The sequence below is a fragment of the Muscardinus avellanarius genome (assembly GCF_963383645.1).
Source record: "Muscardinus avellanarius genome assembly, chromosome: X".
NCBI classification, from domain to species: domain Eukaryota; kingdom Metazoa; phylum Chordata; class Mammalia; order Rodentia; family Gliridae; genus Muscardinus; species Muscardinus avellanarius.
This window is the reverse complement of record NC_137792.1, coordinates 47,000,507-47,024,442: the sequence shown is the minus strand read 5'-3', so window position 1 is coordinate 47,024,442 and position 23,936 is coordinate 47,000,507. Positions and strand designations below refer to the sequence as shown.

The following is a 23,936-nucleotide window of genomic DNA, read 5'->3' as shown; positions in this document are numbered from 1 at the left end:
CTGTCTCATAGAGACCAGGTTCCAAGTCATACTTGCTAATTGCCTAATAATTATGAGAGCCCATTTGAAAACTGTCAAGGCAGAATGAACTAGTCTAAAAATATACCTGGATATGTCTTCTTGCAGGCTGTCTAGAGTCTTATTCTCATGGTCTTTACACACTCTACTCTAGCCATGCTAATATTACTTAAAATTACCAGAATCACCTCCATTTCAAGATTCTGTGCCTTTGTTTATGGCTTATTAATTATCCTTTCCCATTTTGAGTGTCAGAGTGCCTCAAACTTCTCATTCAAAATTGAACTTGTCATCATGTCCTCTGCAAAGCCTGCCTAGACATCTATCCTGTTCAGTGCCAATTCTGAGTTATATCCCCTATATTATCTGAATTTCCATAAGCCCTCTCCTCTCTCCCACTCCAGCACTGTTCATGATGCACCTTTACTGTGTGCCATCTCCACTAGCTTAGAGGCTCTGTAGCACAGAGACCAGATTCATCTGTCTCTGCATCTATACCATAGCCTAAGATAGGGACTTGGTATGCAATGAGTATCAGTAATTATTGTTAAAATGCATGTACAGCTGGAAATGCACCTTCAGTTATTCTTATACCTTTGCCTAGACTCTCGATCATGGACCAAGGGCCACTGTCCCTTCATGCTGTCAGAACTTCAGGATGGGAAGAGCAAGATTGTGCAGAAAGCAGCTCCAGAGGTCCAGGAGGATGTGAAGACTTTCAAGACAGGTTGGAGTCAAGTTCTTCTTTATCCAATCTTTACTGCTAATATTTGACCCCACTCCATCATATTCCTGAGCTAGGCTAATCCAAGGGCAGCTAGTACACTGGGAAGTAGCAGTCTTTTCTAGGGGAGCTGTGGTACACAGTAACTTGAACTATGTACTGCAGCACGCTCTCCTCAACACACATGCATGCACAGGCTCTCATAACTTCTAGCTATTAATCTAAGATGGGCCCTCAGGAGTTTATGTCTCCTCTCTCACAGGTGGCTAAATGGATTCTGATTAGTTCAGATTCCCATGTTTAAGAAGTATACACTGTGCCAGGCACAGTGGAGGGTCCTTATAATCCCAGTACTTGGGAGGCTGAGACAGGAGGATAGCATATTCCATGACAGCTTTAGCAACTTAGCGAGATCCTGTTTCAAAATAAAAGCTAAAAAGAGATGAGGGTGTAGTTCAGAGGTAGAACGCCCCTGGGTTCAATCTCCAGTATCAAAAAAGAGCACATTATGAGAATCTGGATTTGAATTGAAGAAAAGGTTTGAAAGTAGATCCATCCTTTAAGTAGTTATATTATTTTTAATCTAGCATACTCCTCTTCTCTTGGTGGTGCTGGAGATGGAATCCAGAGGCATTCTACCTCTGAGCTATATACCCAGCCCTTTTCTAAATATTGTTAAACATATTTTAAAATATGTTTTTATTTTAAATAAATATTCATTTAGTTGAATATTCAGTTAGTTTAAATATTTATTTAATTGAATAATTATTTTAATTAAATATTTAATTAAATATGCTTTAATATTATTCTTAAATATGTCTTGTCAGGTTGCTGAGCATATTGCTAAGTTGCTGAGGCAGTCCTTGAACTTATGATCCTCCTGTCTCAGCCTCACAAGTACTGGGATTAAAAGTGTGGGCCACTAATCCTGGCTGCATACTCCTTTAATTAGCCTTTGTTCACTGAAAAGGTTTATGTATTAGGAGTTTTATTAAAACAGATTCAAATAATTTTTTTCTCAAGCAAGGCATGATGGTACACACTTGTAATTCCAGTACTTGAGAGGCTGAGTCAGGAGGATAGCAGATTCAAGAACAACCTCAGCAATGTAGCAAGACCCTGCTTCAAAAATAAAAAATAAAGAGGGATAGGAGTGAATCTAAGAGGTAGAATGTTCCTGGGTTCAACCACCAATACCAAAAAAATTTTTGTTTTCAACAAGATATATCCTTTAGAAAGGTGCAGAGTGCCAAGGTCAACCCAACTGGCATAGACTACCCAGGATAATCACACTTGAGAGAGTCATACTATTACCATCTCTCCCAGACCCTTTTGGCATATGACTAAGAACCAAAGCATACCAAATGGCAATCTAATTACATTCAGAAAAGAAGAGAAAGGTGCACTGGTCTGCTTCTGCCTCCCAATTGCAGGACCCAGGGTGGATTCCCTAGTTACTGCACTCAAGGGAAAATCCTTGTGAAAAGTGTGATTCACCTTACAGAAGGTTTCTTGACATTAAAAGGAGTTGCTACTGGGGAGATGAGTGAGAACTCACTTCATAGATTTCTTCAGAATGCTTCTATATAAACTTGAATTTCTATATATTGCATTGAGCTGCAGAGGACAACACATGATTTCTCTCTTTTTCTTCTCCCTCTCTTTATATCAATGAATCCTACATTCCTTGTCAGACCTGTTGAGCTCCCTGGCCTCCACCAGTCCAAGGAAGCCCTTCTCTGGTCCCCAGGATCCTGAGCAGATTTCAGGGAAATTTATACAACTGATTGAGCACAATATGGCTGGTAAGCTTGCTGAGGTGAAAATAAGGGGGGCAGAACAGGGAAGGAGTCCTCAGATGACATCTGACATAGTAGAGAAGGGTCATAGAAGGGCTCTGAACCCAAAGAGAATCTGAGTTCAAATTTTACTGCTGGCTTGATGGATCTGTGAATTTGGCAAGGAAATCCCTTCCCTTGAGTGGGATTTCCTCCTTAGATTGTCATGAGGAGACGATAAAATTACATTTACAGAAGTGTAGTGTATTTCTAGCTCATGATGCAACCTTGTTAAATATGAAGTATATTCCATTATTTTCTCTCCATGCTTCCCTCCAAAACTCTTATTTTTCCCAGAGAATTTTACCTCTCTTGTACATGTTTATATTCACTTTTCAAAATAAGATTTTCTTTATTTTTCCAATATAGAAAAATATGATTCATTGTAAAATAATTTTAACAGATACAGGAATGTATAAAGAAGGTAATTTAAATCACTCAAGAGTTGCCCATGGACCATTAACATTTTTTTTGTGTGTGTGTTGTGTGTGTGTGTGTCGGGGGATGGAACCCAGGGGCATTCTACCTTCAAGCTACACCTGTAGCCCTATTTTTTATTCTTTATTTTGAAACAGGGTCTCACTAAGTAGTGGAGGGCCTCACTAAGTAGCTGAGACTGTCCATCCACGAGCCGCGGTCCTCTGGTCTCAGCACCATTAACTTTTGTTATGCTTTCTCCCAGATATCCTCCTGTGGCCAAACACATACACATGCCACAAAACTCATCATACACATGTTTTCTTCAGAAATATGATCCTTTGTTTGGTCCTAGGGATTGCACCCCAGAGACATTCTATCACAAAGCTGCATTCCCAGCCCTTTTTATTTTTTATTTTGAAACATAGTCTTGCTGAGCTTCTGAGGCTATTTTTGAACCTGTGATACTCCTGTCTCAGCCTCACAAGTCCTGGGAATACAGGTGTGCACCCCCACACCTGGCTAATATTTTATTCTACCTAGAGTTTGTTCTGCTGCTTTGTTCACTTAACATTATGATCTGGGTATCACTCATGTCCATAGACATAAAACTGCATAGCAGTTACTAATGGCAGAAGACTGTTCTATAGTGTGTATATAACATTATTCATTCAATCAAGCACTTAAAATGTGGTTATTTCCATTTTTATTTTTCTATTTTAGGTTGTGTGAAATATATATTATTATCTTTCTTATTTTTGTGCATGGGTTTTCTTTTCTAATGAGTCATGTATTGACTGGACACTTATTTGATATATGATATTGGTCAAGTAACTTCTTCATGCCTCAGTTCCCTCATCTATAAAATGGAAATACTGATCGATCTTTGTGTGCATAGGGCTGTTGTGATGAATGAATGAAATAATATTTTAAGTTACTAAAAGAGGGTCTTATAATGAATTAGGAATTCATTAAATGCTGGCTATAATAATATAATTAACTACTAGCTATTTTATTACTACTGTTACTATTACCACAGTACTAATAATCTCACTATTGCTATGTGTCAGATGTCATTTTGGGTGTATTAGATCTGTTTGTCACCAGACGCTGAAAGTTCTGCAAGTAATGTCCCATTCTTCACATGAAAACATTAAGACAAAGAAAGGATTTATGATCTGCTCAAGGGCTCCCAACTAGCAAGTGACAGGCATGGCTAGAGATTAGATATGTTGCTTCTCTTTACACTGAGAATGGAAGTAGTAATTCCAGTAAGGAAGCATCTACACTAGACCTGGGAAGAGACAGGTCATGCCAGAGCAGGAAGCCTGAGTGAATGTTTGAAGGAACTACTGAGTGAATGAGTGTATAAGCACAGGGATGATTGGAGAAAGTGGTGGAGGGTTAATGCGATCTAGGTGTCAGTGGCTGAGCAAATGAATGCATGGAAAGAAATCAAAGAACTCAAGAACAATAACATAAATAACATATAGACTAGCCAGGAATAGGCTTAAAATTAATTTTTTTATTCCCATCTCTACTCCTGCAGGCAAGCATGTCTTTGGTTATGACCAGTTTTTCAGGGACAAGATCATGGAAAAGAAACAGGATCATACCTACCGTGTGTTCAAGACTGTGAATCGCTGGGCTGATGCCTATCCCTTTGCCCAGCACTTCTCTGAGGCATCAGTGGCCTCAAAGGATGTGTCTGTCTGGTGTAGTAATGATTACCTGGGTATGAGCCGGCACCCTCGGGTCTTGCAGGCTACACAGTGAGTAGTAAAGTCTGGGCTATGAGTTGTGGGAACACATCTAGAGAAGATCCAGAGGGTCTTGTAATGTATTAGGCATATATGAAAGGGAAAAGAGGAGCTAGCAGTGGAAACCTGAATTTTACCATGACCCCTTTTATTTGAGGTCCTAGATAAGTCAATCAATATATCATTTTTTGTTGTTTTGTTTATGGTACTGGGGATTGAACCCAGGGGCATTCTAACTCTTAACTATACCCCCATCCCTTTTTATTTTTTTAATTTTAAAACAGGGTCCCTCTGAGTTTCTGTGGGTCTCTATAAGTTGCTGAGACTGTCCGTGAACATGTGATACTCCTGTCTCAGCCTCCCATGTACTGAGATCACAGGTGTATACACTGTGCCCAGCAACATCATGTTTTATAAAAATGCTTTTTTGGGCCGGGTGTGGTGGCACACGCTTGTAATTCCCACGCTTGGGAGGCGGAGACAGGAGGATCGCGCTGGTTCGGAGCCAGCCTCGCTGGCTTAAGAGACCCTGTTTCCAAAAAAAGTATAAAATAGGTCTGGAAGTGTAGCCCAGAGGTAGAAGGGCTTCCAGGAACCCCAGTACCACACATAAAAAAAGCTTTTTTGGTGTATGGTGCTAAGGATTGAACTCAGGGGCATTCAACCTCTGATATATCTCCACAGCCTTAATTTTTCTTTGAAAGAGTCTTGCTAAGTTTCTGGAAGCCTTGCTAAATTACTGAGGCTGGCTTCAAACCTAAGATTCTCCTATTTCAGCCTCCCAAGTACTGTGACTACAGTCACGTGCCACCACACATGACTTAAAAATACTTATATTATCAAGTACCCAGATTGACATTGACATGATTTACATTATGATGTGAAACTATAATGCACCAAGGAAAGCTTTTTAAAAAGAAAGTAACATAAAAATACTTATATTAATGCAATGTAATTATTTATCATAGTGAGATCAAAGTGATACATTAATACATTAACACATACATGCATCACTTAGAACATACCATATTTTCTAAATTCTTGGGTGTCCAGTGCTATGGGGAGAAGAATAAAAGCCCAAGCAAGGTCCACTCTCTATGAGCTCTTAACCTAACTATAGAATGAGTATTGCCAGAGATGATATGTGACCTCCTTTAGGTTTTTCAAGCTACTCGAGCTCAATTGAGCTTCTCCCTCCATCCCTGAAGTCCTCCAGCCATAGAAGAAGGGGTCACATCTCATTATCCCCATCATCCTCCCCTCTACTTGGTCATATAGGACATAGCTCACATAGCATCACTAAGTCATCATAGAAGAGTGACCAACCCAGTTCTTCAGTGCATGTCAAGTTTTTTTTCTATCTCCTTGTCTCCTTTCTGTTTTATTCTGGTAAGGGAGACCCTACAGCGTCATGGAGCTGGGGCTGGTGGCACCCGCAACATCTCGGGCACCAGTAAGTTTCACGTGGAACTTGAGCAGGAGCTGGCTGAACTGCACCAGAAGGATTCGGCCCTCCTCTTCTCTTCCTGCTTTGTGGCCAATGACTCTACTCTCTTCACCTTGGCCAAGATCCTGCCAGGTAAACCTGAGGCCTGAGCTCCATTCGAGGCTGGTGTCCTGCAATGCAGCATGTGGGCTCACTCCTTCTATTTGAGTTCTTCCTTCGTACTCACCCTGTATATCCTTCATAATACAGGGTGACTGTTACTCTCTGCTGCCTCACCTTCTTCACCCATGTCAAGGAGCACTACCAGGGAACATCACCCAGGCTCTCAGAAAAGTAAAACCCCAAATTAATCAATCACCTCCCAACTCAGCTGGGCTCTTAAAACTCAGAAACAGTGATTTTATGTCTCTTCAGGAGCGTTTAAAAACCTTTCTTCTTTAAAATCTCTGGCTAAGCCGGGCGTGGTGGCGCACGCTTGTAATCCCCACGCTTGGGAGGCAGAGACAGGAGGATCGCGCAGGTTCGAAGCTAGCCCCGCGCGCTGGCTTAGGAGACCCTGTTTCCAAATAAAAATGCAAAAATAGGTCTGGGAGTGTAGCCCGGAGGTAGAAGGACTTCCAGGAACCCCGGTACCACCAAAAAACAAAAAATAATAAAAATAAAAATAAAATAAAATCTCTGGCCACCTCCTACTTTGCTTTTAATAACCCAACATTTTACCTTATAAATAACACAGAAGTCACCAGGTAGGATCTCCTTATTTATTGACATGAAACCTACAGACTTATCTTATTCTTCATCTACCTTTACTCATGCTTTTGTTTTACAATGAAAGCTGTGTTTCTCCTTCTGCCTAAAGTCAGTCCCTTCGCTGATTCACTGATACACTAGATCCTGTGTCCCCATTGTTCAGTCGATAATGTCATCACTTTATTTATTTATTTATTTATTTATTTATTTATTTATTTTTTGTGGTACTGGGGGTGGAACCCAGAGGCTTTCTACCTCCGGGCTATTCTCCCAGACCTATTTTATATTTTATTTGGAAACAGGGTCTCACTAAGTTGCTGAGAGCCTCACTAAGTAGCTGAGGCTGGCTTCGAACCCATGCGATCCTCTTGTCTCAGCCTCCCAAGCGCGGGGATTACAAGCATGCGCCACCACGCCTGGCTTAAAGTCATCACTTTATATGCCTGTCAATCCTGTGCTCACACAATTGCTCAAATAGGATGCACTAAAATATCATAGATCCCAAATCTTCTTTGAGTTCTCTATACTATTGGCAATCCTCTTTCCTTAGTCAGTTTTCCACATCCCTAGGACAGTTTGCTAAATCAACATTAACCTCGGTGTTTCCTCCGTCCACACCCTTAGAAGATGTCTTTACTTCTGCCACACGGAAGATGGCAGACATCAATATTCTCACCTGCTAGCCACAAAATAACTATACATTCAAGTGCCCTCTGATGTATTCTCTCCTCACCCTTTCCCTCCTGTCACAAAGAAAAAGGCACCCCTTGCATCATGACTAACCTTTGCTACTCTGTGTTCCATTCCTAACTCCTCAGTAATCTTGACTGATCTACCATCTCTCTTCTCTCTTTCTCTCCTGAGCCCAGGAGCACACTACCTCTGAGCTACAACCCCAACTTTTTTACTTTTTAAATTTTGTAACAGGGTCCTACTAAGATGCTGAGGGTCTCGCCAAGTCACTCAGGTTGGCTTGCAACCTGTAATCATCATGTCTCAACCTCCCAAGTATTACAATTATAGATGTGCACCACTACACTTGGCCCCTCCTTCTCTTTGAACATGTCAAAGTCTCTTGCATCTTAAAAAATATTGCCTCGACTCCTCATAACTCTCCAGCTACTTGCCTGTCTCTGTCCTCCCTCTAACAGGCTAACAGCTTGAGAGAAGTTTCCACACTTGCTGCCTACTACCTCGCCTCTTTCTGAGTCTGTAGCACAGGATGCACATCAACACTACTTACTGGAAACGTTTTCTGGGGTCACCTAAATAAACTCAAAAACTTTGGGATATTTTGGGGGCAATCCTCTCCTCCTCAACCACTAGATTTCAACGTCTTTTCATATCTACTTCAGGGATCCTAACTTAGAACAACATCATGGCGTGTGTGTGTGTGTGTGTGTGTGTGTGTGTGTGTGTGTGTGGTGCTGGGGATTGAACCACCCAGGGGCATTCTACCTCTGAGATATACCCCCGGTCCACTTTCTTATTCTTTATTTTGAAACAGGGTCTAAGTTGTGGGGGGGCCTCACTAAGTAGCTGAAGCTGGCCTCGAACCCAGATCCTCCTATCTCAGCCTCCCAAGTACTGGGATTACAAGCATGTGCCACCATGCCTGGACTCATGTTCTTGATTTTCCGTTTTCTTCCTTACAGTCTATTCTTCATAGCAGTCAGAATGGTGTTTTTAAAATGCAAATCTATCTTTGTCACTCTTCTGATCAAAACACTTTTTTGTGTTTGTGGTACTGGGTATTGAACCCAGGGACATTCTACCTCTAAAATATATCCCCAACACTTTTTATTTTTTGTTTTGAAACAGGGTCCCACTAGGTTTCTGAGTTTTGATACGTGCTGAGGGTGGTCTCTAACCTCCTGTCTCAGTCTCCTACATACGGGGATTACAGGTGTACACCATCATGCCCAGCTGATTAAAATCCTGTAATAGATCTCCTTTGCCCTTGGGATCAAATCTAAACTCCCTATTATTGCTTTTAAAGTTCTTAATAACCCAGGCATGGTGTTATATGTTTTTAATCTCAGTACTTGGGAAGCTGAGACAGAAGGATTATAAATTCAAAGATAGCCTCAGGAATAATGAGACTCTCATTAATTTAGCGAGATCCTGTTTCAAAATAAAAATAAAATAGGGCTGGGGGGTGTATCTCTGAAATAGAATTCCTTTGGGTTCAGTCTCCAGTGCCACAGTAAATCAGCATGTAGAAAAATAAGTTAATTAATTAATTAATTAATATTTCAATAAAGCCAGGGGTGGTGGTGCACACTTGTAATCCCAGTATTTAGTAGGCTGAGACAGGAGGATGCAGGTTTGAAGTCAGCCTCAGAAACTTAGTGAGGCCCTCTGTCCAACTTAGTGAGACCTCATTTTCAAATAAAATAATTTAAAAATAGGCTGGGGTGGAGTTTGGAGGTAGAATGTCCTTGGGTTCAATCCCTAGTACCACAAAATAAATAAATAAATAAATAAATAGCTCAGTTTATCTCTTCAGCCTTATCTTTTTTGACACCCATCCTCTCACTCTTTAATTTAGTTATGTATTTATTCATATATTCATTTGCTCACTTATAAATAAGTAATTTGTTTATTTATCTATTCATTCAAGAAATACGTACTTAGCAGCTATTGTGTACTTAGCCTTACACTGGGCACAAGGGATAGAAAGATAAAAATATTTGTTTCTGCTCTCAGAAAACTCCCAATCCTTCAAGCCACATTCTCTAAGAATCCATGACTCTTTAAATTGCTGAGGCTAGCCTGGATTTGTGGCCCTTCTGTTTCCGCCTCCCAAGTACTGGGATTACAGACATGTGCCACCATGCCTAGCTATCATTTTCTTAAATTTTTTTTACTGGTGCATTGTAGTCATACATCTTTTTTTTTTTGGTGGTACTGGGTTTTCTGGAAGCCCTTCTACCTCCGGGCTACACTCCCAGACCCATATTTTTATTTGGAAACAGGGTCTCTTAAGCCAGAGAGGCTGGCTTTGAACCTGCACGATCCTCCTGTCTCTGCCTCCCAAGTGCCACCACACCCGGCGTAGTCATACATCTTAATGGGATAAAAGATGGTGGAGACATACAATGCACACGTCACCCAATCAGCCCTTACCCAATTCCTGCCCCATTCTCTCTCTCTCCCTCCTTCCCATGCTTGGCTTGATGATTGACTTTGATATGTTTATTTAAGTACATCGTGTGCTTTAAAGAGTTTCCCTCTTCCCCCCTCCCATCCCCTCAGTTAGGTTGCTTTATTTGCTCCTCTATAGGATCTCCTTCTTCCTCTAGAGTTCCTTCTGTTACCCACTTCTCTCTAGCTTTCGCATATTAGGGAATCCCTTACTCTTAGGAAAGAAATAAGTTACTTGATGTTGGTACAGTTTGGGGGGGGGGAGTCTAGGAATAAACTCCCCCCATCAATTTCTCACCACATCTGCCTTCCCAGCATTGCCCAGTACAATCTCTACGGTCTTTAAATTGTAGAAAAAGCCCTATTCCTCCCTGGAGTTTAGTTATATCCCCTAACAGTAAAGGAACTGGATCTCATAGTAATGAAACACCCATTTCTTTCTCTGACATGCCAGGAGCATATGATTCCACCAGCAAAAGCCTGATGAGTATCCAATCCTATAACTATAAACAGATGGATGCTATCTGTAAGAGGTTGGATTTCATCAGGACCAGGAAGAATCTAGCATCAGTCCAAGTCTACAAGTATTCCCTGGGATAAACCTCTATCCAAATATTGATCTTATGTATAAAGGAGAATGAACCCAGGCTCTACCTTAAAGAAACTCTAAAGCATCCTGAGAAATTAAATTTTCCTCCACCCCAAGAAAGTCAGAGGCCAGACCAAATTAAGAAATGTCTGTAAGGAAGAGTGTAAGGGTCAAAATTTCAGGTTAGATGGGGTTTTTTTCCAAAGGAGGAAGAAGGATCACAAAGGATTCTAAAGGAGCAAGAAGCATATATAGCTCTTCACAGTAAAGAGGGACTGACTACCTTCCCTGGGCAGGTCAAACTGAAGGGTGAAGTGGGAGTCCTGAGACAGGCTTAATGAACATATGTCTGTTTCTTCAGGGTGTGAGATTTACTCAGATGCAGGCAACCATGCTTCCATGATCCAAGGTATTCGCAACAGTGGAGCAGCCAAGTTTGTCTTCAGGCACAATGACCCTGACCACCTAAAGAAACTTCTAGAGAATTCCAATCCTAAGACACCCAAAATTGTGGCCTTCGAAACTGTTCACTCCATGGATGGTATGTATATGCCTGAGTAAGCATGTGTTTAGTAGTATTGATCTCACAAAATCTATGGTGATTGGTGATAATACTAACATTTAGAGAGTATACCAAGCAAAAGTATCAGTATTTTGCATGTATTCATTCAATTAGTCTTCACAAGAATTCTTTTTTTAAATTTATTTTTATGGTGCATTGTAATCATATATCACGCTGGAATACAAGACTTGAGAGGATATACAAGCACACATCATCCAATTAGCCCTCATCCACTCCCCATCCCATTCCCTCCCCCTCCCTCGATCCCATGCTTATTTGGTGATTAACTTTGATACATTTGTTTATGTACCTTCTGAGTTTTAAAGAGGCTCCATCCTCCCCTATCCCATATCCTCTGATTGGTCACCTTAATTGTTTCTCTATAGGGCCCTTCCTATAGCTCGACCACTTCTTGTTGCCCCTTTCCTCCTAGTTATTGCTGATTTGGGGAAGCATCTGGTTTTTATTTTCTGCGATATTTCTCTGTGCATGCCACGTTGCAAGTACCGATCCCACTCTTGACGGCCCCAGTAGTGGCCTGGCTATTCGGTGGACTGATCCAGACTTCGCTGGCTCAAGCAGCAGCCTTGTCTCATGGGGGGCCCCAATTCTGGCCTCGCTGGCCCCAACACCGGACTAACCCCTCAGCTGGCTCTGATCCCGGCCTCGGTGGCCCCAGCACCGGCCTAGCCTCAAGGCAGGCTCCGTCCCAGCCTCGCTGACCCTGGCACCGGCCTAACACCTCGACAGACTCCTATCCTGGCCTTGGAGGCCCCAGCACCAGCCTTGCCTCACGGCAGGTTCCGATCCTAGCCTCGCTGGCTCCGGTACCGGCCTAACCCCTCGGCAGACTCCAATCCCGGTGTTGGAGGCTCCAATAGAGGCCTTGCCTCAAGGCAGGCTCCGATTCTATGAAGTAGGTGCTGCTTTTATTTTCGTTTTTATTTTTTTGCAGTACTGGGGATTAAACCCAGGGGCACTGTACCTCAGAGCTACACTCCTGTCTTATTTTTTATTATTTTTTATTTTTTTTATTTTGAAACAGGGTCTCACTCAGTTGTGGAGGGTCCCACTAAGTAGTTGAGGTTCCACGAACCCATGACTCTCCTGTCTCAGCCTCCCAAGTACTAGGGTTACAAACATGCACAATCATGCCTGGCTTTGTTTTTATTTTTTACACGAGGAAACTAAGATATAAACCATTGGAGTAATTTATTGAGTGTCATACAGCTATTAAGTGCCAAAAGACATAAGTAGCTATTGCATTTGTCTTACAGATAAAAATACTAAAGTTCAAAGGTGGTATCAAATTTGTCTTGGGTGGTTCAGAAAGTTGGTGCCAAAGTGAGTATTTTCACACTAGGATATATTAACACAAATCACCTCCTATGACATTCCTTCCATCAGAAATAATGTGCAAATCAATCATACCAATGTCTGGTTTCTACAATGGAAATTTTCCACCTGCAGAAGATTTTTTTTTCTAAGTTCAGTAGGAAGTATTGGAATCAAAACAGGTTTTCAAATCAGACATACCTGGGTTCAAATCCTACTGTTGATACTGTTGATACACACTTACATGTATGATCTTGGGAACTCCTCAACTTTCTGAGCTTCAATTTGTCCAAGGTCAAATATCTGGTTATAAAAATTAGAGATGATGTGGCATATGCCTGAAATCTCAGTACTTAGAAGGTTGAGACAGGAGGATAGCAGTTTTGAGGACAGCCTTAGCAACTCAGCAAGACTTGCAGCAACTAGCAAGACCCAGTTTCAAAATAAAAAATAAAGCCGGCCGTGGTGGTGCACGCTTGTAATCCCCGCACTTGGGAGGCTGAGACAGGAGGATCACACAGGTTCGAAGCCAGCCTCTGCTACTTACTGAGGCTTTCAGCAACTTAGTGAGACCCTGTTTCCAAATAAAACATAAAAATGGGTCTGTGAATATAGCCTGGAGGTAGAAAGCCTCTGGGTTCCACCCCCCAGTACCACCAAATAAATAAATTAATTAATTAATTAAATTAAAAATAAAAAATAAAAAATAAAATAGGGCATGGGGGTTAGTTCAGAGGTAGACTGCCCCTGGGCTAAATCCCCAATACCACAACAAACAAAAATTTTAAAAATTAGAGATGATTAAAACATCCCATTTATTACTTTAATAAATAAGTGCCTTTACTCTTCTAGCTCCTTTCTTCTCCTAACTGAAACAATGTCCAAAGCTTTCTACTGCCAGTCCTACTGAGCAGAAGTTAGTATTTTAGGCATCCTCTTCTGGAGTTACTTATAGGAAACAGGTCCTCATTTTTTTTACTAAGTCACTTTTCCAACTGAAACAAGAGAGGGTTCACAGTATTCCCCAATTTAATGTTAAGTGCCATGAGCATCATGTAATGATTATTGTAATGCACACAGGCTCTGACACCAAACTGCTCTTGTTCAAATCTCAGCATAGAAGTTTACTGGCTTGAGCAAGTCTCTCTTTTCCCTTCCCTTCCCTCCCTCCAATTCTTCTTTCCTTCCTTCCTTCCTTCCTTCCTTCCTTCCTTCCTTCCTTCCTTCCTTCCTTCCTCCCTCCTTCCCTTCTTTCTTTCCTTTCTTCCTATACCATGGATTGAACTCAGCGGCATTCTACCTCTGAGTTGCACCCTCAGCTTTATGTTTTATTCTTTATTTTGAAACAGGGTCTCACTGAGTTGAAAAGGACCTCAATAAGTAGTTGAGGCTGCTGCGAACTACCATACTCCTGTCTCAGCCTCCCAAGTACTGGGATGACAAGTGTATGCCACCACACCTGGCTCTTAGTATGATTCTTATTGTCCTGTGTTTCAGTTACCTCACTTGTGAAATGGAAGTAATAAAAACAGAGTATCTGTAAGAAGTAAATTAGTTAATGTGTATAAGAAACTTGTCATGTCCACTCCCACATTTCTATAACCACCAGTAAAGTAAAATCATTACATTTTTATATTTCTTTTTTCTTTTTTTTGTGGTACTAGTTATTAAACCCAGGGGTATTTTCCTCTGAGTTACACCCCAGAGTTTTTAAAATTCTGTTTTGTTTCATTTTTTGAAACAGGGTCTTGCTAGGTTTCTGAGAGTCTCACTAAGTTGCTAAGGCTGGCCTTGAACCTGCGATCCTCCTATCTCAGCCTCCTAAGTATTGGGATTACTAGCACATACCACAATGCCCAGCACATTTGTATATTTTTTAATATTGAGAATATTAACATTAATTATTTCTCTATTGGAAATTATGTCAGGGCCACACAACTTACATTTGCAAATGAATGGTTTCTTAATATATTTTGGTGGAAACTCTGCCAAAAGTGTCCATTATAGAGCTGAATTTCTCTCACTAAAATGATACTTAAACCATCACATTGTTTTCTTTGTCTCGGACTTCACCCCCTGTGGTTGGCTCCCTTCATGTTGTCCTGCCAATTGTTTATATATATATTTTTTTTTGGTGGGTCTGGGGATGGAACCCAGGGGCATTTGACCTCTGAGCTACAGCTCCTATCCTGTTTTTCATTTTTAAATTTGAAACAGGGTCTCACTAAGTTGCAGAGGGCCTCACTAAGTAGCTGAGGCTGTCCGCAAATCTCGGTCTTCCAGTCTCAGCCTCCTGAATGCTGGGATTACAAGCATGTGCCACCACGCCTAACAACCAATTATTCATATTCTTAATTCTGTTCTGGAGCCCCTGTTTTCACCTGCAGATGTTTCTTCCACATTCCAGCTCCCCATACTTCATCAATTTCCAGGAAGTGGAGGAATGATAGCAAATGCCAGAAGGTGTGGGCTCTTGTAATATGCAGACTGAACTCAAAGTCTATATATGAGACTCATGGCCATCTGAAGAATTTATAGAAAACTTTCGGCATAGATGATGTCTAGAATTACATGGAAAACATGGTAGCCCTGTACAGAAATGGAGGTGAACATGTAGATTGCTTCTAATTTGCTTTCATCTGACAGATTATGATTAAGCCCATGAGAAAAACATTCCCACAGAGACACAGGGAAGACAAAGAGGCAGAAACACAAGCATACTTGCAAAGGGACACAAGGAACAGAGAAATAACATCTGAAGAAGGGGACGTATAGAAAGGGATACAAACAGTGAGAAAAAGGGAAGAGAAAGAACTACTGATGGTGAAGGAAGAGAGAGAAGAGGGAAAAATGAAGGCAGACAGACAAATAGAGACATGGCAACAACAATATAATTGGACATAAAAAGGGATATAGTGACAGAAATCTAGAAAATTAGAAACAGGAAGGGCCAGAAAAGATTAAATGTATTGATAGACCATTCAAAAGGACCTGGCCAAACAGGCAAGCAGGGCCTGATATCAGGACTGGAGGAAACTAGAGCAAATGAAGACTTTTTTCAATTTATTTGAACAGAGGCATAATACAGCCTAGTGCCAACCTTAGATGGAAATAAACAGATTTGCAAGCAGAGAGAGGCTGAATGTGGCAGAAATAGGAAGAGAGTTATAGTCAGAATAAAGTAAAAAATAATGACAGAGAGCCAAGCACTGATTATAGGCTGGGAAAACACACACACACACACACACACACAGCTGGTGTGGGCAGGGTACAAGTGGTTAACACATATAAAGAGGTTTGGAATAGCCCCAAATGAGGGTGTACGCTCTCCTCCTTCTCTATCATGCCATTTCTCAACCCAAAGTAGGCATGGATGAGAAATTCCGCAATGGAGATGGAGCTAGGGACGGGTTATGATCTTCTACCCCTATCCCTTGGCTTTGTGCAGGTGCCATCTGTCCCCTTGAGGAGCTGTGTGATGTGGCGCATCAGCATGGGGCCCTAACCTTCGTGGATGAGGTCCATGCTGTAGGACTATATGGGTGCCGGGGTGCTGGGATTGGGGAACGTGATGGAATTATGCACAAGATTGACATCATCTCTGGAACACTTGGTGAGTGAATGCCTTGGACCTCCCTTATATGCAATCCCGAGATGAAAGCTGGCAAGACTACTTTCTTCCTCCCTCCCAAAGTTGCAGGAGTCCTTTGAGTAGAATTTATAGCCTCTGGCTACTGTCCTCCTGGATTCTCTCTCCACTCTCACCCCATGCAAAGTTGCTGAGAAAGTCTGGGATATTTTTTAAAGACTGCTAAACTGGACCTAACAGGCTCAACTTGAATAAGTGGAGAGCTGTATTTCCCTCCCCACCTAGCCCCAAGCTTCATCTCAGCCCCACTCCTGGCCCTAAGCAGCCCAAAGTCCCCACCCTGCTCCTGCCTATCTAATCATTACATATGGCAGGACTTGAAAGTCCTATCACTGAGCCACAGAATTATCAGCTCTGTCAGTCTTGTCATGGATGGGAGAGGCCTGGGAAGGGAGTCCAAAGCCCCAGCATCTTGTGTACTTCCTAGGGCATAATCCTGTACCTGTAGGGACTAATTGTGAGGTCTGTGTACATCTTTCTCCTCCCTGTCTCTAGGCAAAGCCTTTGGTTGTGTGGGTGGCTACATCGCCAGCACTCGTGATTTGGTGGACATGGTGCGCTCCTATGCCGCAGGCTTCATCTTCACCACTTCCCTACCCCCCATGGTGCTCTCTGGGGCTCTAGAATCTGTGCGCCTGCTCAAGGGAGAGGAGGGCCAAGCCCTGAGGCGGGCCCACCAGCGCAACGTCAAGCACATGCGCCAGCTACTGATGGACAAGGGCCTGCCTGTCATCCCCTGCCCCAGCCACATCATCCCTATCCGGGTGAGAGTCCCACTTTGACCATTGCCCTCTCTACCTAGCTCTTAAGAGAGCCTTCCCACTCCCAACAAACCAACACCTGCTCTTCTCTTCCATTCTTTGTTTCCTTGTGAACTATTCTTATTGCCAGCTTTGTTCTCCTTTTTGAAAAATCATCAGACATTCTAGATTAACCAATTGTTTTTGCATTAGCTAATAACTCATGCTTATTAGACTGTCCTGGCCCTCACAAAATGAGTATGCACAGCCTACAAATCAGTGTTTTTCAAACTGTTTATTAAGAGTACTAGTGTGTCACAAAATCAATTTATTGGACTATAACCAGCATTTAAAAAATAGAAAAGAATAGAACAGAAAATGTTGAAATAGATCCCACACAGTAAATTGTGAGACAATTGTTCCATTTTTGTTATATGTATGTGTATACATATGTGTTTATGGTCATAGTTTAAAACATATGTTACTGAAAATTGGGGTCAGAAAACTAAAATCAAAGCCACATGACTAGCTGCTATGTTGGATGCCCAATTATGTTAGAGTACTGCTTTTTTCAGGGGAGAGTACTGGGGATTGAACTTGGGAGCATTCGACCTCAAACCTACACCCCTATCCCTTTTATTTTTATATTTTGAAACAAGGTCTCGCTAAGTTGCTGAGGCTGGCTTCAAACTTGCAATCCTCCTATCTCAGAATCACAAGTACTAGGAGTACAGGTGTGTACCACAATGCCTGGCTTTTTTACGGCCTTTACAAATGAATCCCAGTACTTGGGAGGCTGAGAAAGGAAGAACACAGGTTGAGGTTAGCCTTAGCTAATTTGCAAGTCTTTGTCTCACAATAAAAATTGAAAAGGGCTGTGGGTATAGCTTGAAAATAGAGTGCCCCTGGATTCAATCCCCAGTACCAAAAACAAAACAAAACAAAAAACCTCTGCTTCTTCCTGCTTAAATGACATCTATTTGTGTGTCAGTCAGATAGGGTGTAGGAAGGAAATTTTTGAGACATATGTAGATGACAAAGAAATAAAATCATCTTTCAGTATCCACAGGTTATTAGTAGGTCCCCCTACTAATATACCAAAATCCACAAATGCTCAAGCCTCTTATATAAAATGTCATACTGGTCGGGCATAGTGGCACACACTTGTAATCCTTTCACTTTGGAGGCAGAGACAGAAGGTTCCAAGCCAGCCTCGCTGGCTTAAGAGACCCTGTTTCCAAATAAAATATAAAACAAATAGGTCTGGGAGTGTAACCCGGAGGTAAAAGGGTTCCATCCCCAGTACCACCAAAAAAAAAAAAAAAGGCATACTGTATTTTTATATAACCTACACAATCCTTCCATATACTTTAATTAATCTCTAGATTAGTTAAAATATGTAATACAATGTAAATGTTATATAAACAGTTGCTACACTGTATTGTTTAGTAAATAAAAATATATGTACATATCATTTACATACAATATAAAAATATCTATCATTAGCTGAGTGTGGTGATGCATGCCTATATTAATCTCAGTACTTGGGCTAAGACAGAAGGATCACAGGTTCAGGCCTGTCTCAGAAACCTAGCGAGTCTCTCAGTAACCCAGTGAGACCCTGCCTCAAAATAAAAATGAAAAAGGTCTGAGGGTGAAGCTCAGAGGTAGAATGCCCCTGGCATTCCCCAGTACTGAAATATATATACAGACATATATTGACCTGAGGTTGGTTGAATCCCTGGAATTGGAAGCCTCATAGTTTAACCGATGAATGTTCCCTTGAAATAGACTGGTTTTTGTTTGTTTGTTTGTTTTCTTGTTGGTACTGGGGTACCTGGAAGCCCTTATACTTCCGGGTTACACTCCCAGACCTATTTTATATTTTTATTTGGAAACAGGGTCTCTTAAGCCAGCGTGGCTGGCTTGGAACCTACGCGATCCTCCTGTCTCCGCCTCCCAAGCGTGGGGATTATAAGCGTGCACCACCACACCCAGCAATAGACTGCTTTTTAAAATACCATTTTTAAAAATATTTCCCAGTGACAGGATCTCAGGTAGTTTGGTAGGTTTGTCTTCCCACCCCGAACCACCCCAAATTAACCACTGTGCTTGCTATGCAAACAGCTTCAAGATAAGTGTCCTGTTGCTACCTCTACCCTTCCTCCAAACCCAATTGCTGGCTCCGAGTTCCTCCTTGGTAGAAACTCTGGAACTGCTACCTGCAAAGCCTCTTACTAGAAAAAAATTCTGTCTCAAAATTCATTGGTGTTCCTTGATCTGGCCCCTCCACCAGTTTAATGGAACTAGGAACTATGGGCCCAGGGTGGCAGGGACCGAAAGGCCTTTCTCTTGAATAGGTGGGTGATGCAGCACTCAACAGCAAGATCTGTGATCTCCTGCTCTCCAAGCATGGCATCTATGTGCAGGCCATTAACTACCCGACTGTGCCCCGGGGTGAGGAGCTGCTGCGCTTGGCGCCCTCCCCTCACCACAGCCCTCAGATGATGGAAGATTTTGTGGGTAAGTCTTCAACCTGGGTGCCTATAATACTTCTCTAACCCACAGCTCCAGGACCTGAAGGTGAGAGGAAAGGCTATGTTCAATTAAAAATTATTTCTTGAGCTTGCTATGGTGGCAAACACCATTAATACCAGTATTGGGGAGGCTGATATAGAAGGATTGCAGATTCAAAGTCAGCCTCAGCAACTTAGTGAAGCTCTCAACAACTTAGTAAGACCCTGTTTCCAAATACTAAAATAAAATAAAGCTGGGGGGTATAGCTCAGAGTTAAAGTTCCCCTAGTTTCAATTCCCAGTACTGCATACACACACAAAAGATTTCTGGAACGTCTATCATGTGCTAAGCCACAAATAAATGAGAAAAAGCCCAAAACTCTGCAGGGTGCTAGTTTGGTTAGAGAGATCATGGCAAACACAATGACATCAATAAATGATCAAAGCTTAACAAAGACAGTACATGAGAGACTTATGAGAGCAGAGAGGAAGGACCTGACCCAGCCTGGGGGATTCCAGACAGACCTCCTAGTGGAGGTGACACCTGAGCTGAATGTTGCATGACGAATGGTGTTGGGCCAAGAGAAGGGGAAAAAGGATGTGGATGATGTATTCCTAGCAGAAAGAAAGGCAAGGAGGAGTGAGAAACAGCTTGAGATATATCAAGAATAAACAGAGATGGGTAAGAATGGCGGAATCAAGGTCAGTGCATAGTAACTTAACAAGACCCTATTCCAAAATAAAATAAGGCTTGGGGTGTAGCTCAGAGGTAGAAGACTCCTGCATTCAATCTCCAGTAGCACATGAAAAGAGCATTAAGCAAGTATTACTGGAATATAGGGTAGTAGGAATGAAGCTGGGGAAGGAAAGGTCAATTTATGAGTCTACAAAATCAACTCAAAGCAGAGCCTAGTCTTAGAGCTGAGCAGTTTTGTTTGTACCCTAAAAGGTGCCAGTTTGTCCATTTATTCAGCTAAAGTTTACTGGATTCCTCTTGGGTATAGTTTTTTTGTGTGGTGGTCCTGGGGTTCCTGGAAGCCTCCGGGCTACACTCCAGACCTATTTTATATTTTTGAAACCGGGTCTTTTACACCAGCGTGGCTGGCTTCGAACCTGCGCAATCCTCCTGTCTCTGCCTCCCAAGCACAGGGATTACAAGCGTGCGCCACCACGCCCGGCTTGGGTATAGTTTTTAATGTAGGGCCTGGCATGAAGCAGGAGCTCATTACAGGTGTACGGAATGAAAGATACATAGGTGGTCCATGGTCTAGCAGAAGAGACAGAGACAGAGAGACGAGAGAGACGAGAGAGGAGAGCACTCATTTGTGGCTAGAGGGGGTGAGAAGTGTGAAATTGGAGAGGCTTTGTGTGTGAGGAAGTCCTTGTGCTTCACACTGAAGTGCATGTGGATATGGTGCAAAGATACTCCAGAATGAGGGGATTCCACAAGCAATAACTTAAAGAAAAAAAAACAGAGAGTATATATTGACAGCAGTCATTTTTTGGAGCATAGGCAGTATGAAAGTTCTGGAAAGACATGAGAGGTATGTGCCATTTATTCATCCACTGAAAATCATTAAATAATTCTAGCTAACTAAGGGTGTGGCTCAGTGGTAGAGTACTTGCCTTGCATGAGTGAAGTCCTGGGTTCAATCTCCAGAACAGCAAACAAATAATTCTAGCTAACATTTAAGTACTTATAATGTGTCAAGCATTATTGTAAACACTATGTGTGTGTGCGCATGTAGTTTATATTTATATAGTGTTTAAGTATATACACTACTATAAAACATATAACATATACTATATAACATATATAACACTATACATTTTTTGGTGGTACTGGGGTTCCTGGAAACCCTACCTCTGGGCTAAATCCCAGACCCATTTTATAACACTATATTTTATAAAATATATAACACTATGTTTTTCACAATAACTTCAGAATTTGGATGCTCTTATTTCCATTGTATGTAGAAACTGAGGCATAAAAATTAGTTACTGGCCCAAGTTCACAAAGGTTTTAGGTTGGGATTGAGGTGCCTTTTTGTGGTGCTGGGAACTAAACCCAGGGGCATTCTACCTCTGAGCTACACACACAGCCCTATTTTATTCTTTATTTGGAGACAGAGTTACATTAAGTTACCGAGAGACTTGCTAAACTGCTGAGGCTGGTTTCAAGCCTGATCATATCTCCCCCCCCTCCCCCGTCTCAGCCTCCCAAGTACTGGGATTACAGGCCTGTCCTACCACATGTCTGGGGCTTGTTTTTACCATTGTCAAGAGGTCTACTGCCTGCCTTTATAATCCAGTTTCTTGGACCTTTTGTTGCGTCTTTTCTGTTGGTTTGGCTTCAATTCATTTTTGCTACTCTCAGGTCTCAGAGCATTCACTTAGGGTGGGCTTTTGCAGGAAAGATACCTGAGAAACATCTACCAGGACTCCACCAGTTCCTCAATCCTACATCTTGAAGTCTTCTCTACAATAGCTCTCAAATCTGTTTTCCTTTCTCCATTGCCGTGTGTGTGTGTGTGTGTGTGTGTGTGTGTGTGTGTGTGTGTGTGTGTGGTATTGGGAATTAAATGCATGGGCATTCTACCTCCAAGATACACCTTTTATTTTTTATTTTGAAACAGGGTCTTGCTAAATTGCTGGGGGACTCCCTAAATTGCCTCAGCTGGCTTGGAAGCCACAATCCTCCCATCTCAGCCTCCCAAGTCCTGAGATTATAGTATGCACTACTGCATCTGATTCATTGCCACTTCTTTAATCTATGACAGCATACTTCCTTTCTGTTTCATTTTCCTGTAATTCCTTCTCCATACTGACCACCAGAGGGAATTTTCAAAAACTTGACAATACTGTTCTCTTGTTTAAACCTTTTCATATTTCCCTTTTGTCTAGACTCTGGAGCAGTGGCCTCTAAGGTGAGGTATATAGGATGATCCATAGTGTGAGGCAATAGAACATTAGGATTTTGCTTATCTTAAAATAGGAAATTAAGCTTCCGTGATACTGACTTTAATATACAGGCTAACAATAAATATACAGTAAATATAAACAAAAATACAGAGATTGGAGGTACATGCTAAGCCACTTGTGCTGATAGGGATTTTCAGTCCAATATGTGTAGACCACTGACCTATAAAACAGAATTGAAGCTCCTTGGCATTGCATTCAATGCCTTCCGAGGGTGATGTTCACGGTCTCCTCTCCCCTACATGCATTTTATTTTCAAGTTACACCAAATGACTTCTGTTGTCTTCTTTTGCTCTGATTGGAATGCCCTCTTTCACCCCTTATTCGGCCTTACTTCCTTTCCTCTTCTAGTCTTAACTCAGGGATTGCTTCATTAATTATTCCAACAAATATTTATCCTGTACATATTGTATGTGCTGGGGATCCAGTGATAAACAAACCATACACAAACTGGCTACCTTTCTGGAGCTTATATTATAGTGGGAGGGGTTAGTTGAAAACATTTTTTAAAAGTAAGTTAAATAGCATGTTCGTTCTGAGTGCTGGAAGGGAGCAGGGGAAGTGGGCTATAAATTGCTGGGAGAAGGTGCTAGTTTGGAAAAAGTCTGTAGTGTTACAGTGGCAAAGGTAGAAGGCATTGGAGTGACACCTAAGCAAAGATTTGGAGATGAAAGAGTTAGCTGGGCAGGTATCTAAGGGAAGGGCATCCCAGACAGAAAGACTAGCCTAAGGCAGAGAAGAGCCCAACACAAGAGTATACTTTTTATATTTGAAGGAAAATAAGGTGAGAGTAAATGAAGTACTGTAAACAAATACAAGAAAAAACAATCTGAAGAGCACTGTGAGACCAGATTGTGAATGGTATTATTCACCACTGGAAGGACTGTGGGTTTTACTCCAAGATCGTTTGGAAGGATCTGAGCATAGGACTAACATATCTCATTCAGATTTTAATAGAAAAAAGTAACAAATTCAGCTGGGCATGATGATACATGCTTGTAATTCCAGTATTTGGGGGGCTGAGATAGGAAGTTTGAGGACAGCCTCAGCAAGCAGTGAGACACTTGTCAACCTAGTTAGGCCCTGTTTCAAAAATAAAAATAAAATAGGGCTGGGGTTGTTGCTTGGAGATAGAATGCCCCTGGGTTCAATCCCCAGTACCAAAAACAAAAAAGGAACAAATTCAAAATTATTGCCCAGTTTTAAGCATTGTAAGTACCAAATAAGTAAAGACAATAACAGATACGTGTGTATTTTGTTTTTAGCTATAAAATTCCTTATTTTTATTAGACTATACCTGTTAGCTTTGCTATTGAAACTATCTGTACCTTTGCTAATCTTTTTGTCTGACTTACCAATGAACAAAGGAAATGAGTTGAAATGAAAAATACCAGAATTGTCCCAATTTCTATGTTAAAAATACACTGAAAGGGAGAAACAGGAAAAGCAGAGAGAGCCAGTAGGG

At 41.6% G+C, this 23,936-nt stretch overlaps 1 protein-coding gene across 2 annotated transcripts in view; it reads left to right on the top strand.

Annotated features, from left to right (window-relative positions):
* The window catches only part of ALAS2 (5'-aminolevulinate synthase 2), a gene marked incomplete at its 3' end in the record, with an annotated part of 31,308 nt that overhangs the window by 5,898 nt on the left and 1,474 nt on the right, over window positions 1-23,936 (top strand). The window contains exons 3-10 of one of the 2 annotated variants that reach the window (XM_080718303.1): window positions 623-745; window positions 2,437-2,547; window positions 4,547-4,769; window positions 6,152-6,336; window positions 11,052-11,231; window positions 16,036-16,200; window positions 16,732-17,000; window positions 19,337-19,499. In XM_080718303.1, the coding sequence (XP_080574429.1) occupies window positions 623-745; window positions 2,437-2,547; window positions 4,547-4,769; window positions 6,152-6,336; window positions 11,052-11,231; window positions 16,036-16,200; window positions 16,732-17,000; window positions 19,337-19,499 (1,419 nt within the window). The remainder of the gene's footprint in view (window positions 1-622; window positions 746-2,436; window positions 2,548-4,546; window positions 4,770-6,151; window positions 6,337-11,051; window positions 11,232-16,035; window positions 16,201-16,731; window positions 17,001-19,336; window positions 19,500-23,936) is intronic. The other variant, XM_080718304.1, reaches the window with a different exon arrangement.